Source organism: Chlorocebus sabaeus, chromosome 7 (genome assembly GCF_047675955.1).
Source record: "Chlorocebus sabaeus isolate Y175 chromosome 7, mChlSab1.0.hap1, whole genome shotgun sequence".
Taxonomy (NCBI): domain Eukaryota; kingdom Metazoa; phylum Chordata; class Mammalia; order Primates; family Cercopithecidae; genus Chlorocebus; species Chlorocebus sabaeus.
Window position 1 is genome coordinate 100,446,216 of NC_132910.1, and position 17,912 is coordinate 100,464,127.

The 17,912-nt window shown below is 34.6% G+C and overlaps 1 protein-coding gene across 1 annotated transcript in view; it reads right to left on the reverse strand.

Annotated features, from left to right (window-relative positions):
• IQCM (IQ motif containing M) overlaps positions 1–17,912 on the reverse strand; it is a 398,588-nt gene that overhangs the window by 326,125 nt on the left and 54,551 nt on the right. Inside the window, 2 exon segments of the mRNA XM_007999956.3 lie at positions 11,894–12,001; positions 16,154–16,249. Coding sequence (XP_007998147.3) covers positions 11,894–12,001; positions 16,154–16,249 — 204 coding nt within the window.

Sequence of the window (17,912 nt, forward strand, 5' to 3'; positions counted from 1 at the left end):
TCTCTTGCTTCTCTAGTTCTTTTCATTGTGATGTTAGGGTGTCAATTTTAGATCTTTCCTGCTTTCTCTTGTGGGCATTTAGTGCTATAAATTTCCCTCTACACACTGCTTCAAATGTGTCCCAGAGATTCTGGTATGTTGTATCTTTGTTCTCATTGGTTTCAAAGAACATCTTTCTTTCTGCCTTCATTTCGTTATGTACCCAGTAGTCATTCAGGAGCAGGTTGTTCAGTTACCATGTAGTTGAGCGATTTTGATTGAGTGTCTTAATCCTGAATTCTAGTTTGATTGCCCTGTGGTCTGAGAGACAGTTTGTTATAATTTCTGTTCTTTTACTTTTGCTGAGGAGTGCTTTACTTCCAACTATGGGTGCCCCTCTGAGGCACAGCTTCCAGAGGAAGGATGAGGCAGCAACATTTGCCCTTCTGCAATATTTGCTGTACTGCAGCCTCCACTGGTGATACCCCAGCAAACAGAGTCTGGAGTGGACCTCCAGCAAACTCCAACAGACCTGCAGCTGAGGGTCCTGACCATTAGAAGGAAAACTACAAAGAAGAAAGGACATCCACACCAAAACCCCATCTGTATGTCACTGTCATCAAAGACCATAGGTAGATAAAACCACAAAGATGGGGAGAAACCAGAGCAGAAAAGCTGAAAATTCTAAAAATCAGAGTGCCTTTTCTCCTCCAAAGGAACATAGCTCCTCGTCAGCAATGGAACAAAGCTGGACAGGGAATGACTTTGATGAGTTGAGAGAAGAAGGCTTCAGATGATCATGATCGGTATTAACAAACTCCGCCAGGCTAAAGGAGGATGTTTGAACCCATAGCAAAGAAGCTAAAAACCCTGAAAAAAGATTAGACAAATGGCTAACTAGAATAAACAGCATAGAGAAGACCTTAAATGACCTGCTGGAGCTGAAAACCATGACATGAGAACTACATGGTGCATGCACAAGCTTCAGTAGTCAATTCGATCAAGTAGAAGAAAGGGTATCAGTGATTGAAGATCAAATGAATGAAATGAAGCAAGAAGAGAAGTTTAGAGAAAAAAAGAGTAAAAGAAATGAACAAATCCTCCAAGAAATATGGGACTACGTGAAAAGATGAAATCTACGTCTGATTGGTGTACCTGAAAATGACGGGGAGAATGGAACCAAGTTGGAAAACACTCTTCAGGATATCATCCAGGAGAACTTCCCCAAACTAGGGAGGCAGGCCAACATTCAAATTCAGGAAATACAGAGAATGCCACAAAGATACTCCTCGAGAAGAGCAATTCCAAGACACATAATTGTCAGACTCAACAAAGTTGAAATGAAGTAAAAAATTTTTAGTGCAACCAGAGAGAAAGGTCGGGTTACCCACAAAGGGAAGCCCATCAGACTAACAGCGGATCTCTCGGCAGAAACACTACAAGCCAGAAGAGAGTGGGGGGCCAATATTCAACATTCTTAAAGAAAAGAATTTTCAACCCAGAATTTCATATCCAGCCAAACTAAGCTTCACAAGTGAAGGAGAAATAAAATCCTTTACAGACAAGCAAAGCTGAGAGATTTTGTCATCACCGGGCCTGCCTTACAAGAGCTCCTGAAGGAAGCACTAAACATGGAAAGGAACAACTGGTACCAGCTACTGCAAAAACATGCCAAATTGTAAAGACCATCGATGCTGGGAAGAAACTGCATCAACTAACGAGCAAAATAACCAGCTAAAATTATAATGACAGGATCAAATACAAATATAACAATATTCACCTTAAATGTAAATGGACTAAATGTTCCAATTAAAAGACATGGACTGGCAAATTGGATAAAGAGTCAAGACTCATCAGTGTGCTGTATTCAGGAGACCCATTTCATGTGCAGAGATACATATAGGCTCAAAATAAAGGGATGGAGGAAGATCTACCAAGCAAATGGAAAACAAAAAAGCAGGGGTTGCAATCCTAGTTGCTGATAAAACAGACTTTAAACCAACAAAGATCAAAAGAGACAAAGAAGGCCATTACATAATGGTCAAGGGATCAATGCAACAAGAAGAGCTATCTTAAATATATATGTACCCAATACAGGAGCACCCAGATTCATAAAGCAAGTTCTTAGAGACCTACAAAGAGACTTAGTCAATCACACAATAATAGTGGGAGACTTTAACACCCCACTGTCAACATTAGACAGATCAACAAGAAATAAAGTTAACAAGGATATCCAGGAATTGAACTCAGCTCTGCACCAAGCAGACCTGATAGACATCTACAGAACTCTCCACCCCAAATCAACAGAATACACATTCTTCTCAGCACCACATCACATTTATTCCAAAAAAGGATAAGTTTTTTGTTGTTGTTTTTATTTCTAGGAGAGTTCTAGGCCACCAGAGGTAGGTACGAACCATGAAATCAAACTCTAAATGAATTTAAACCCCTATGTGATATAGCTTTCTTATATTTTCTGAATTTAATTATTTAAACTTTCATGCCAGTTTGGCCAGGTTTTAAAAATTATTTTTTCATATTTAAGCAGCATTATTAGGTATTCTGTACTCAGAAGTCTTTCTTTGCAGAGTTGTTCATCATATTCTCGGAAAAAGATACAATGAAACAAAAACACATTGATGATTTTTTTCAGGTGTATTTTTTATTAAAAATGAAACAGCATATTAGAGCTCCCTAGAGCCAAAGGAAAATATTTAATCTAATAAATTAGGTAAATGTCCTCATTAAATAGAAAAAAAATGATAATTGGTACAACACTTTTACAAAATAAAATGCCAGTACCTTAATTAATCCAACAAAATATAGTAAGCACTTTTTATGTGCTAGACATTATTCTACTTCTAAAGGATTTAGTATGAACAAATTAGCCAACGCTAACTGCCTTTATGGAGATTATATTCTAGCAGGAGGAGGCAAACAATACCAGATAAGTAAAGCAGGCAGTATATCTTGCTTTCTTAAATGCTAGAAATCAAAGAAAGATAAGTAGGTAGGTCAGGAGGATGTGGCTATGCCTATGACAGAGTAGTCAGGGATGGCCTTACTTTTTTTGGAGAGGCCTTTGGGCAAAGCATGAAAATAGTGATGGATTGATGCCTGTAATCTCCAAATAAAAAACTTTCCAGGCAGAGAGAACATGTACACAGTTCCTGAGTTTGACATGTTAAGTTGGAAATGTCTATTAAAAATTAAAAATCCAGGAAGAACTGTTAATTAAGAAGTTGAACATGAGTTGGAGTTTTGGAGAATAACCAGTCTGGAGATAAAAGTGTGGAATCATCAATTAATGGAACTTAAAGTCATGATCTGGGTAAAATTACCAAGAGAATGTTGTTTAGCCAGAGAAGAAATTAAAAACTTGATATCTGGGCCTACTGTAAGCCTAAGGCTCCCAGTAGGGATTTTAAAAATTGTTTGCATATAGAAAGTGATCTGGTTAAACCGTAGTGCTCTTCAAAGTGAGATTTTGAAAGTATTACAAAGTTATCTAGACCATAATTATTGGAGAATGTATGTATTATGATGGAGGGCAAAATCATGGGAGGAAAAGAGCTCAAGGAATAGAAAAGTGAATGGATTAAAAGATGGTATCTATCCAAGATAAATATCACCAAAAACTATGAAAAGATTAGTGTTAGAGAAATTGACAAGGATCAGGGTCTACATTTCTTTAAAGGTATGCAAGCATAGATACAAATCAAGAGATTACTATAAGAAGGAGAGGATATAGTTTGATGACATGAGATTCAAAGTTGAGCATGCTAGGGAAGAGGAAGGGAGAATGGTTTGGAAACAGCAATGAGGAGCAAGGAGGAAACCACCCCACCACCAGTCCCAGAGGTATGAGGCATGGGAGGAAAAAAACCCAGCACCACTTGAAAGGGTGGCAGGGGAAGAAATGACTTCCGGGCACAGATTTCAGTTAAGCGAGGAAGGGGAAGGAAACACTCAGATGAGATTAAGAATTCAGAGTTTTTGCTGGCTATGAGTTCAGGGAGCACAATGGATGAATTTCAGGAGTGGGATGGTTGAGGGGTGACATCAGAAAAGAAGATATACAAAATTACACAGAGTTGGGTTTTAGTGATTGCAGGTAGCCTGGAAGTCCTAGGTGTCTTGTGGAGACTGAGGTAGACAGAGCTTAAATACATAATGAGATCCATCTTAAGAGTCTGAAGGCTGTCAACTTGGCAAGTACAGAGAAATAAAGAACCTTGCCAGGACCTGACTTTAGGGGATCCCTCTTCTCTCCTGCCAATGACTATGTAGAGATGTTTTTAATATCTGAGAAGCAGCCATCCAGAAAGAGGAAATTTTCTAACTTTTTATCTTTCTTTGAGAGCTGTTTTATTCTTTCCTTGAGGATTACAGATGATGAAACTAAGCCCAGAGGTTTGAAGAGATTTGCACCAGGCCACACAGAGAGTTGGTTATTATGTAGAGCACTATTAGTTTTTTTTCTTTTGAAAAAGTCTCTTAAAGTGTTTCTCTTAACACAAGAGTTTCTGCCATGGGTCTATTTCCTTACAAAAGCTTTAAAATGATCAGTAAAGTGAACACTTGAGGAGTATCAATTTAAGAGTGGCCTACCAAATGTATCAAAATAGAAGAGCAAAAGGCAGAGTCAAGGTCTCTAGCAGGATAACATTGACAATAGCAAAAATAACAGACTCCACAAAGGGCTATAGTTATAGTATTTACACAAAACCATAAACCTCACGTTTCCTGAGTTCACAATGTCATAGCAAAAGTCAGCCAATGTTGTGATGGGGTGTGTCTTGTGATTATAGTAAAATGTCCTTTAGGACAGGATCAAAGTTAAGTAATCAAACACCATGTTTTTGAGTATATTATGCATTACAATTTATATGAATGTAGGAAGTTGTGACTAATTATGGTAGCTCAATTTTATTAAGCACCAGGAGGTACATTATGCACTTGACAAGCATCATGTAAACACTTTGAGATTGGAATTTGTATTATCCCCCCGTTATCCAAAGAAGAAATTGAGTCACAGTGCAATTAAGTTACTTGGATAAGATTTGAAGCTAGAAACTGGTAAAGCCAGAATTGTAACCTCATTAGAGTAACTTCAGTGCTTTCACTATTAATTGCTATATCATACTGCTTTAAAAGGCAAGGCTTCAAAATGAAATAGATAGATGATTTTTTAATCAAATGGATAGAAATCATAACTTGCCTTATATCTTATGTTCTAATTTCCTTTTCTTTTTCCTTTAATAAGAATAATTATTTATTCTAAAGAAGAATTGAGGACCTCCAGTTCCAAAATGGCAGCATAGAAGCAAGCTAGCATAACCCCCTAAAAAACCATAAGCAAATATACAGTGCCAAGATTATTACCAGAAATATACCAAAATTCAAATACAAAAGTTATGAATACAAGTCAGTTACTGGGGCCACAAAGAAGTGAAAAAACTTCATGTAGGCAGTAAGAGAATTGGCACATCCACAATGCCTCACCCCACATTCGCCTGGCACCAAGTGTGCAAAAAATACTCCCCAAAATCACTGTTTTGACTGGAAAAGTGAGATCAAAGTGAACAAACAGCTTACTCACCATCTTGAGTTCTCTGACCGGAGATCTGTCCCTCCCCTAGCCCATAGGAAGCATCATTAGTGCCTGAAAGAAGAAATATCCCTGAGGACAGGTAGAGACAAAGTAGGGATGCAGGACTACCATCTCCAGCTCTGGAAACTGCTCTATAACTTGGCCAAAGGCCAAATAAGAGTGACTTTTCAGCAGCACCACACTCTAGGAGGTATGTTTACAAGTCCCATGGGCACAAACCTTTGCCAGCCTATCCCACTGCTGAGATATCCCCATTGGGACTTCCTGCACTTGGGAAGGGCAGCACTCCAAACACTTGCTAGAGCTGAGACAAATCTGGACTTAAGTGCTATCTAGAACTGAAAAGGAGGCAGTTGCCTGGCAGTAAAGAACCTATAACAAATATATTCAATAAAAAAACAAAAGAAGCAAGACAGAGAAGACAAAAATAAATAAAATAATAGTAAATAAGACCAAATTAATCTTACAATAAGAAGACATAGACATACATCCACAAGTAAGAACCACAAACAGGGAACCATGATTTCCCCAAGCAGACAAAGCAAAGATCTAGCAACTGACCCTAATGAAACAATTGGTGAGCTCTTCAACAAATAACCAAAAACAGTGGTTTTAAAGAAACTTCATGCTCTCCCGGATAACAAAAGAAAACAATCCAGAAACTTATTAGAGAAATTTAACAAAGAGATTGAAATAATTTTTTAAAATTAAACAGAAATCTTGAAACTGAAAAATACATTTGCTGAACTGAAAAATTCATTAGAAGCTCTCAACAGAAAGGATCAAGAAGAACAAAGAATCAGTGAACTCAAATATAGACTATTTGAAAATATATGGAGAAGAAAAAGGAATGAAAAGCAAGAAAGATCACCTAAAAGACATAGAAAATTACCTCAAAAGACCAAATCTAAGAATTATTGGTGTTTAAGAGGGAGGTCAGCAAGAGCAAAGGGTAGAAAGTTTATTCAAGGAAATAACAAAAAACTTTCTAACACTTGATTAAAGATAAATATCCAGGTACAGGAAGGTCAGAGAACACTAAACAAATTTGACTCAAATAAGACTACTCCGAGGCATATGATAATCAGACTCTCAAAGGTCAAGGATAAAGAAAGAATCCTAAAAGCAACAAAAGAAAAGAAGTAAATAACATATAAAAAAGCTCCAATTAATCCGGCAACAGACTTCTCAATGGAAATCATACATGTCAGGAGAGAATAGAATTACATTTTCAAAGTACTGAAACAGAAAAAGTATTGCCAGCTAAGAATACTATATCCAACAAAACTACCCTTCAAATATAAAAGACAGATAAAGTCTTTCCCAGACAAGCAAAAGGGGAAATAATTCACTACCATAATACCCATCTTACAATAAATGTTAAAGGAAGTTCTTCAATCTAAAAGAAAAAGACACCAACGTGTTTTTACAAAATTGAAGTTATAAAACCCACTGGTAAAATTATGTACAAGGACAAACCCAGAATACTATAATAATATAATTGTTTTTTTTTAATAGTACATTTTATTTTATTTTATTTTATTTTATTTTTTTAAATTTATTTATTATTATTAAACTTCAAGTTGTAGGGTACATGTGCACAACGTGCAGGTTTGCTACATATGTATACTTATGCCATGTTGGTGTGCTGCACCCATCAACTCGTCATTTACATCAGGTATAACTCCCAATGCAATCCCTTCCCCCACCCCCCTCCCCATGATAGGCCCCGGTGTGTGATGTTCCCCTTCCCGAGTCCAAGTGATCTCATTGTTCAGTTCCCACCTACGAGTGAGAACATGCGGTGTTTGGTTTTCTGTTCTTGTGATAGTTTGCTAAGAATGATGGTTTCCAGCTGCATCCATGTCCCTACAAAAGACACAAACTCATCCTTTTTTATGGCTGCATAGTATTCCATGGTGTATATGTGCCACATTTTCTTAATCCAATCTGTCACTGATGGACATTTGGGTTGATTCCAAGTCTTTGCTATTGTGAATAGTGCTGCAATAAACATACGTGTGCATGTGTCCTTATAGCAGCATAATTTATAATCCTTTGGGTATATACCCAGTAATGGGATGGCTGGGTCATATGGTACATCTAGTTCTAGATCCTTGAGGAATCGCCATACTGTTTTCCATAATGGTTGAACTAGTTTACAATCCCACCAACAGTGTAAAAGTGTTCCTATTTCTCCACATCCTCTCCAGCACCTGTTGTTTCCTGACTTTTGAATGATCGCCATTCTAACTGGTGTGAGATGGTATCTCATTGTGGTTTTGATTTGCATTTCTCCAGTGAGCAGGCAACCTACAGAATGGGAGAAAATTTTTGCAATCTACTCATCTGACAAAGGGCTAATATCCAGAACCTACAAAGAACTCAAACAAATTTACAAGAAAAAAACAAACAACCCCATCCAAAAGTGGGCAAAGGATATGAACAGACATTTCTCAAAAGAAGACATTCATACAGCCAACAGACACATGAAAAAATATAATTGTTATATGCAATCCACTCATAAATCAATCTGGTATGAGGTCCAAAAGACAAATCTAGCAACAACAATAGTTAGATTGACCTGTTAAGAGTTTGATAATGTTTCAAAAAAAGACATACAAATGGCCAATAGGCATATGAAAAATGCTCAACAGAGACATGTGAATCAAAACTACAATGAAATATCATATTACCCCAGTTAAAAATAGCTTCTATCAAAAAGACAGGCAATAATAGATGCTGATGATATGAAGAAAGAGAAGTCTTATACACTGTTGGTGGGCATGGAAATTAGTACAGTCATTATTCAGAACAATATGAAGTTTCCTTACAATTGCTAAAACTAGAACTACCGTATGATCCAGCAATTGCACTACTGGGCATATATCTTTTAAAAAGGAAATGAATATATCAAAAAGACATCTGCATTCCCATGTTTATTGTAGCACTATTCACAACAAAATATGGAATCAACATATGTGCCCATCAACAGATGAGTAAAGAAAATGTGACATATATTATGCACAACGGAATATTACTCTGCCATAAAAAGGAATGAAATCCTGTCATCTGTGACAACATGGAGGGAACTAGAGGTCGTTAAGTGAAATAAGCTAAGCACAGAAAGATAAATATTGTGTGTTCTCAACCATATGTGAAAGCAAAAAAAAAAAGTGGATCTCAAAGACAAACAGTAGATTTGTAGTTATCAGAGGCCAAGAAGGGCAGAGAGGAGAAAAGATGAAAAGAAGTTGATTAACAGATATAAATATATGGGTTGCCAGAAGAAATAAGACCTAGTGTTAGATAGATCAGCAGGATAACTACAGTTTACAATAATCTATCACATGTTTCAAAATAGCTAGAAGAGAAGAATGGAAGTGGTTCTATCATAAAGAGAAGATAAATATTTATGGCAATGGATGTCCCAAGAACACTGATTTGATCTTTACAAATTACATGAATGCATTAAATAATCATGCATGTCCCCAAACTATGTACATGTATTATGCATGAATTGTAAAAAAAAAAAAAAAAAAAAAGAATTGGATGATAATTTGAGTCCAGTAGATTACCATGTACCCCAGGGAAAACTGCAATATCTACTTTTTTACTATTTACATATTATCTTGTCAAATAGACCTCAGTGACTATGTCAGATATTCATCGAAGGTATAAATTATTACAGAGAGTTATAATAATGATGTGGAGAACAAGCATTTTGTGCAGACTTTTTAGACTATAGCCTTAACATGAACTAAAAAATTAACAACCATAAAAAGTATTCATTATTTTTCACCAAAGACATAAAGTGTTGACCACCCCTAAATGATTACAAAAAAAATGAACATTTTTCACATTTTCCTAATAGCTTACACAAAATAAGTTGCTGATCACAATCTTTCAGATATTTCTAGCCTTACTTTAAAAATATGTAATTATAAAAGAGTGGTATAGCTGAAAATAAAATAAAAACTTCATAAATGACAAATCAGTGAAAATCCCTATTCTTATTTGATTAAAGATACATTTCATTTTAAAGGAAAAAAGATCACCTACTCTATAGCATTTGGAAAGAATGATTTTTATTGTAAGACTTTTTACTTTTTCTGCGTATTCAACCTTTCAACTCTCCATGAAGTTATATGAGTATTGAGATACTTATAATATCATAAAACTAATAATCTCTTCAACAATTTGTTTTTAAAGCATATAAACTGAACTGCATAAAATTTTATTTATTTTGATGGTATCTCTGCAGTCCACATATAATCAGTTTTTTAAAAGAATTATAAAAAATAGTATCTAGTATTTTATTTTCTCAATTTCTTTTTTTCTTTAGCAGTTATTGAGTTTTAGCCTACTATGCAGAGACAGGCACACAGATAATATTGAAGTATACTTCACTTGGGTGGTTTTTCTTTTTTAATTTACATTTTTTCATTCATTTATCATATGGTTATTAGCACCTACTATGTATGTATCGTGCACTGGAATAAGTGTGAGGAGTCTTTTAGCTTCTATAAACTTATGGTTCAATTAATAAACATTTCACAATTCAGCAGAACATTTTTGCATGGGTAGAACCTTTAGAAAATTTCAAAACTTACCACATGGTTGACTACCAATTCTGCCAGCCTTTTCCATTCACAATTTCATAACAATTTGTAGCTAATAACCAGGATTCTCTCAAATATTTTAGGAAAGTTTTCTACTTTTGTTTAGCATTAAACAAACTATGGTCTAGACCCTGTATATAAGCTCCATAAATACAGAAAAATAAGACTTAAATGAATTTCAACATCCAAACTAAAGCTATGAGAATTGCCAAGTCCTTCAAAGAGCTAAAAAGCTCCTCTGCAAGATGATGACACAACTGATTCATGTGAAGTGAATGATACTTGAAGACTGAGGCTGTCATCAACCCTTTGATCATTGTGAACAAATTCTAAATGTTACAGAATTAGTAGAACTCTAACTTATGGTAAACAGCTATAGAACACAGCTTTCAGGGAGATCAGATTTTAAGAGTCTTATTTATTACACCCAGTAGACCCTAGCCTTGTATAAATATTTGCCTACATTTACTTCCACACATGTATATTCAATTTTAGAATCAACTGAGACCCATATATTATTGTATTGCTCTGGAACCTCAAATTATCTAATAAAGCCTTAAAAGAATTTCAGCTCTGAACCAATGTAACAATCAAAATTGTAAAACACATCTATTGCATATCTTTAACATTTTGACAGCATATTCACAAATTTTAGTTTTGGTGAATATTGATTGGAATAATGAAAACGTGATTCATAGAATTTGTTAGGAAGTGAGCTTCCAGTTAATGCTTGAGTTCCTTCTATAATAATCCAAGCAAATAAAAGGTGGTAAAATTATAAAGGGCATCTTATGCAAAAGTGCCTTGAGAACCCAAGGAGGAGTTTATTCAGCAAACTTTTAAAAATTTCTTCTGAAATCAGTAAAAGTCCCACTTTACAAAAAGAGTTTTCCCTTAATGAAGGCTGAAGCTCATGAGGAACAAGTCAAAAAGAGGGAAAACTAAAAAATAGTTGCTTTTAATCAATAGCCCCCTAGGTCTTTAGGCAGTTCAAGTTCCAGAGAGTTTCTCAGTCACACTTAAGGGACTTTAAAGAATCATCTATATTCTCTTTTAAAGAATTGTATTTTTTTAAAACAACAATAAGTCAACTGTAAATAAACTTTTAAAATTATAAGAATTTATCTTTATAATTTACTACAACCTGCAATATTCATATTTTATTTATTTATGAAGCGGAGTCGCTCTGTCGCCCAGGCTGGAGGGCAGTGGCATGATCTCCGCTCACTGCAAGCTCCGCCTCCCAGGTTCACGCCATTCTCCTGCCTCAGCCTCTTGAGTAGCTGGGACTACAGCTACTCGTCCCACCACCACGCCTGGCTACTATTTTGTATTTTTAGTAGAGGCGGGGTTTCACCGTGTTAGCCAGGATAGTGTCTGTCTCCTGACCTCGTGATGCGCCTGCCTTGGCGTCCCAAAGTGCTGGGAATACAGGCGTGAGCCACCGCGCCCGGCCAATATTCATATTTTTAAAAATCCAATCTCTCAATTTCAGATAAAGGCATGGAAAACTAGTTATTAATAGTTTCTTCCAAAATCTGTTTATCTTTGATACAGTATTTGAGATGAAAATAAAGGAAATAACTGTTCAATACTAGTTCTTTGTTTCTGCATTTAAATGAATGCAAAAATAATGAACATCAATATGCTGCTACCAATATTTATGTACAAGACTCACCAGGTTCTTTCAGAAGTTCCAAGGTAGAGGTCCCGGGTTGTGAGTAAAGATGGACAGGAAAGGGATGGAGTAATTCCAACATTCTGTTTCCAAAACATTAAGTTCGATCTTTAAGTGATTTAATAGTCTCTATTTTGTAATACAAATCTTCAACACTAAAGTTATAGAACTAAATGCTAATCATAGAAAACCACATGTCTCTGGTCAACAGGGCTACACCTGTTGTTCCCTCAGTGCCTTGCAGAGTAAATATTATTAAACAAGACAAAATACTACCAAATTTTGCTGGTTCTGAGATGAATAACAAATAGGAACATTTGCTTTCCAAATGAGCCCAAACTAGTAAAAATCAGGAAAATGAACAAGCATCATATCTATCTATTTCTTCAGTGTTTTACAAGAGATTTTTAAGTAGCATGTTTTCCTAACATGATTTGGAGAGCTTCAATCCCAACAGCTGAATAAAGTCAAGTACCACATGGAAACTTTGGAAAATGTGAATAAGCAAAAAGAAAGAAAGTAAAAATCTCCCCTAATCTTATTACCCTGATATTTTAGTAATAATTGCAAACCCTTCAATGCTTCCTGTAGGCCAGTATTTAAGGCACTATTCTAATCCTTTTTATATGTTTTATCTGATTTATTCTTCAAAATAAGCATGTAGGTACTTACTACTATGATACTCATTGTATAAATTAAGAAACGAAGACATTTAGGGGTTACATAGTATACAGTTCAGATTATTCCAGCTAGAAATGGGTGGGGTCAGGATTCAAATTCAGGCAGTGGGACTTCAGGAACCATATTACTATTTTATACTGATTCCATTTGACATGATTAGCATGTGGAATATATCTCATACCTTTTCTATGTTTAAATGTACATAAATGCACACAAAATTTTAAACTATTATTTTGCACCTAATATATCATGGAGATCTTTCTTTAAAATTGTACAAAGGTGCACATTGTTATTTTGACCCATTACATAGAATTCCATGTTATTTTGGCCCATTACATAGAAATTCATTGTATAGATTTTAACATACTGATCGCTTATTTACCAGCCTTCTTCTATGGGATATATTTGTTGGTTTTGCTTTTGTGTTGTTTATAAAAAAGGATGAAAATCTTTGAACATTCATATTTGTGCAACTGTCCAATTATTTTCTTGTGTTACTATAAATGCCTATAAATAAAAATGTTGGTTCAAAAGTTACGTACATCTTATATAAATTTCTAGAATTTTAAAACATTTGCCCAGAAAGAAGCATGGTCCATGAAGGAGGAGACTCTTCAGAGATTTACATTTGGCACATAGTAGGCACTCAATAGATAGTAAAGAAATAACTAAGGATAGGATCTATTAATTTAACTGTCACTCATGTGGTCATGCCCATGGAGTTGGCCAAAGGACTGAGGTATGCCTTAAGTTGTATCAAGAGAAATTAGAGAGACATGAGTATGCAGTCAGTTTTATAAAATTCCATTTGAAATTCTAGAACGTTTTTATATATCACCAAGAATGGGGTCAAATTCCATTGATCAGGCATAATTTCCTTTGCTTTCTAATATCTGGTCCATGGATAAGTGTTATTTAATTTCCAAGTTAGAACTAATTATGTATTTTCAATTATTCCCTACTAATGGAAGATTCTAATGGAAGGAGACCATTCAACCACTGAAGCAAAATATTTCACAGACATTAAGATGAAATGGCAGTTTCTTCACACAAATGTGAAATGCCATGAGGGATTCTATCATTATTTTATAATACCCTCATTATGTTATTAAATTGATCAGAATAACCTAAACATGAATTGTCATGTAACACAGGAAACTCACTGATCACAAAACTAGGTGAAGAAAGCCAGGCTCACTTGCCTGAATTACAGAATGCATTTACTGAAATGCAGTTGTCATACCTTCAAATGCACCAAATAATATCAACTAAAAATTAGCACTAGTAAATAAGTGATTCATAAATGAATTTTATTGATGGGAAATTAAAATTTGGGATGAACCCATATTTATCATCATCATAAAGGATATTTTAACATAGGACAATCTTTGAATTTAGAATTCAAAGGCACATTGAAGAACTTTACTTTCTTAAATTTATACTGAAATTGTAAAAGTATTCAATTGTGTTTTCCCACCACAGTTCAAAAAATAGACAAGTTTAGAAGAGGGAAGAAATCATATATTTAAAAGATTTGATCATATTCATGTTTTGCTCAAGGAAATTTCTTTTGTTGGGCCAATATTTCAATAGTCATCCCAAAAATATTATAGTCATCTTAGCAATCAGTATTTTTTCAAGGCGTCTTCAGGATAATTATAAGTTGTTTATATACAACTTTTCTCACAGGGGTCTGTTTAACTTGAACAAAAACCTTTTGGGAGTTTCATGAAGAACTGGGTCATTCATACTAATTAGTCCTAGAGTCTGTCCCTGCATTGTTAATAATCTCATACCTAATTTCCCAACTGATTATATTATATTTTCTTCTGCTTATATTCTTATTGATGTTTCCTTATCTTCATTATGTGGGGAACTAGATTTCAAAAAAAATTTTGGTCTAGTGACATTCTATTTGTCTAGTTAAGCTCAGGTTTCCAAAAATCCTTAGTCACCACATCCCAAAACACTTATTTGTCTTTTCCCTGGCATTCCCATCACACTTCTAACATTAATGAAATGAAGCTAACTGTTAAAGTAGAAAACAAGTTACCACCATCAACTAGCTATAAATAAAGACAAGACACCCCAGGTGTATTGAAGTTCAGGCTTTATATGCCCTGGGCTGTCACTGGAAGTACATGCACTTGCTCTTAATTTCAGAGGATGTTGATCCTCCTCATTAAGCAGGACATGTTTTCATTAAAAATGGGAAGTTAGGGTGTCAAGGGACCTTTATCTTCTACCAGTTGCAGAAGAAACAATTCTTCAGGAAATGGTCAACTCTCTTGAGAAAGACGTTATACTGAAAGATATTATACCTGATCAGATTTATTAATAAGTGCTTCGCTTGTCCCTAAAACATGACTATTCTGCCATGGCTTACCAGCCTCATCTAAAGATACTGAAAATGATTTTCAAATCAGTTAACCTTTTCAGTTAGTAAAAGCTGACTTGAAATTCTAAATAATTTGGCTAAATTGCTATATTAATTACTCTTTTAGGAGCTACCAATTTACTAGACCAATTTGGATCTTAAGTTAAAATGGGTAATTCAAAGGCAGAAAAGAAATTTACAAAAACTTGTAAGTTTGCAATATAATCATTTCTTTTCCTTTGAAATTAATATCTTCCCTTATAATGGGTATAACCAAACCTTTAGTATTAAGGCTGTGTATATATTTCACTCGTTCAAATTTGAGTACTGTATTACACTTAAGCCAAGAAAGTGGTTACCCTGAGCATGGATCTTCTAGTGTTAAACACATAGTTCACAACTTAAATGTTGGAAGACCCACAAAGTTCTTCATAGCCTTGCCAGCATTTCCTCAACTAACTTATAGCTGTGCCAATCACCCCAAATTTCTGACCATGTTATAATATCAATGAATTATTGTGAAACAAGCTACTGAAAAACACATTTAGCAGAGAAGCATTTACTGTCTGTAAGTATAAATGTTCTTACAAAATATGTGCTGAAGAGCTTAGAGGTTCTGTCTGTGGCTTCAGGGCCAACTATTGTGTATGTAATTTTAAAGTTATCTTGAAGACATTGATGCTATTTCATGCAATTCAGAAAAGGAACTGACCCATCTCCAAACAGTTTTGGAAAGCAGAGGCAATGCTTAGAATTCCTGTGTTCAAACTATGTTCTGTAGAACCAGCCTCACCTTCTGTTAGAAAAAGACTAACCTTTAATTATTAGATTTAGAAAGGAAAATTATAACTTACTCTGCTCCATAATTGCTGCAGATGAGTTATTAAAATTCTAAACTTATGTAATATTATCATAAAATATGGCATTTTTTTCTCAGGAAAGCCACAAATTGGATTCAAGCTTATGCACTATAAAACCCAGATGGTTTACTTAACTACTCAGACATCCTCCAGTTCAAAAGTTAATTGAACTGAAAACAAAAATTTTGATAATTGATATGCTTTGAGGAACTCAAGCAGAACAATAAATTAGCTTCATGTATGGGGCGTTAATAGATAAACTTGAGAGACCATGACAATTGGTCAGGGAATATTGGCAAAGTAGAAGAAAATATATATTTTCTATAGTTTAACTAATTATACATTACCTGGACTCCTCAAAGTGCTGTTGCTTTGCTGTCTCCATTTTTTTACTCACTGGTTCAATAATAGTCATGATTTTATCCAATTTAACTTGTCCTGAAATTTTGTTAAAGTTTTAATTGCATACTATTAACTTTCAAGTTGTAAAGGCATTTTTTGAATTCAGTTGCAAATCACAGATTTTTAATAACAAGAGCTATAATCTTTTAAAATGTTACTAACACAGAGATACTAAAAAACACAGTTGAGTAGTTTTCTTCACTCCATGCTACTCAGATGCTTTGCAATTACTAAACTTTAGGACTGAAAATTATAGTGCAAATGAACTACATATATCAGAAAGGAGACTGCTCTCAGAGAAATGGCTGCATAGTATATACCAATGAATACAAACAGCCTCATTTGTACATATCAGTATTATTATAATCATTATCATCACAAAGCTTAGTTCTTACAGAAGGGGCTGCTATTTTAAAATAATTTGGCAAATCATTAGTTCCTATAAATAGGAACACAAAATGCTCCAAAAATCTCATTATTTGATAGAGTAAGATTAAAGTCCACAAAAGGCAAAGGTTCTACTTTTTAAAAAATCTAATTCTTCAAGTGTAAAGAGAAATTTACATAAATATTTTTAAAACACCCATTACTTTCTATTGTACACAGATAATGGGACAAATATACAGTTTGAAATATTATAACAAAAATATTATCAGGTAACTATTGAGCACCTTCCAGCTACTAGCTCAGATATATTATTAATAAAAGATACCCAGAACACATGAGAGAAAACCCTCTGCTTTAGAAAATTATAGGCTAGTTGGATCTCAATGTCAACAAAAAGAAGAGCATACTAGACTGAATTATGTAACGTATATTCAAAATGTACATTCAGAGAACATAAAATGTTTGTAGAAATGGAAAACAGAATATTAACATTGATTAACTATAGTCGGTCTTCGGTATTCTCGGGTTCTGCATCTGCAGATTCAACCAACCACAGATTGACAATATTCAGGAAAAAAAAATTTAAAAATACATTACAACAAAAATAATATAAATTTAAAACCAATATAGTATGAAAGCTATTTGCATTGAGTTTGCATACATTTGGTATTATAAGTAATCTAGAGATTGTTTAAGAAGAAATTGATGCCAATCATTTTGACACTATTCCACAAGAATAGTGTGGAATATCCCTGATGAACATAGATGCTAAAATCCTTAACAAAATACTAGCTAACTGAATCCAACAACATATATAAAAGATAATCCACCATGATCAAGTGGGTTTCATACCAGGGATGCAGGGATAGTTTAACATATGCAAGTCAATAAATGTGATACACCACATAAACAGAATTAAAAACAAAAATCACATGATCATCTCAATAGATGCAGAAAAAGCATTTGACGAAATCCAGCACCTCTTTATGATTAAAACTCCCAGCAAAATCTGCATACAAGGGACATACCTCAATGTAATAAAGGTCATCTATGACAAACCCACAGGCAACATAATACTGAATGGGGAAAAGTTGAAAGCATTCCCTCTGAGAACTGGAAAAAGACAAGAATGCCCACTCTTACCATTTCTCTTCAACATAATACTGGAAGCACTAGCCAGAGCAATCAGACAAGAGAAAGAAATAAAGGCAAACCTCTAAAGAGGAAGTCAAACTGTCACTGTTTGCTGAAAATATGATCATTTACCTTGAAAAATCTAAAGACTCCTCCAGAAAGTTCCTAGAACTGATAA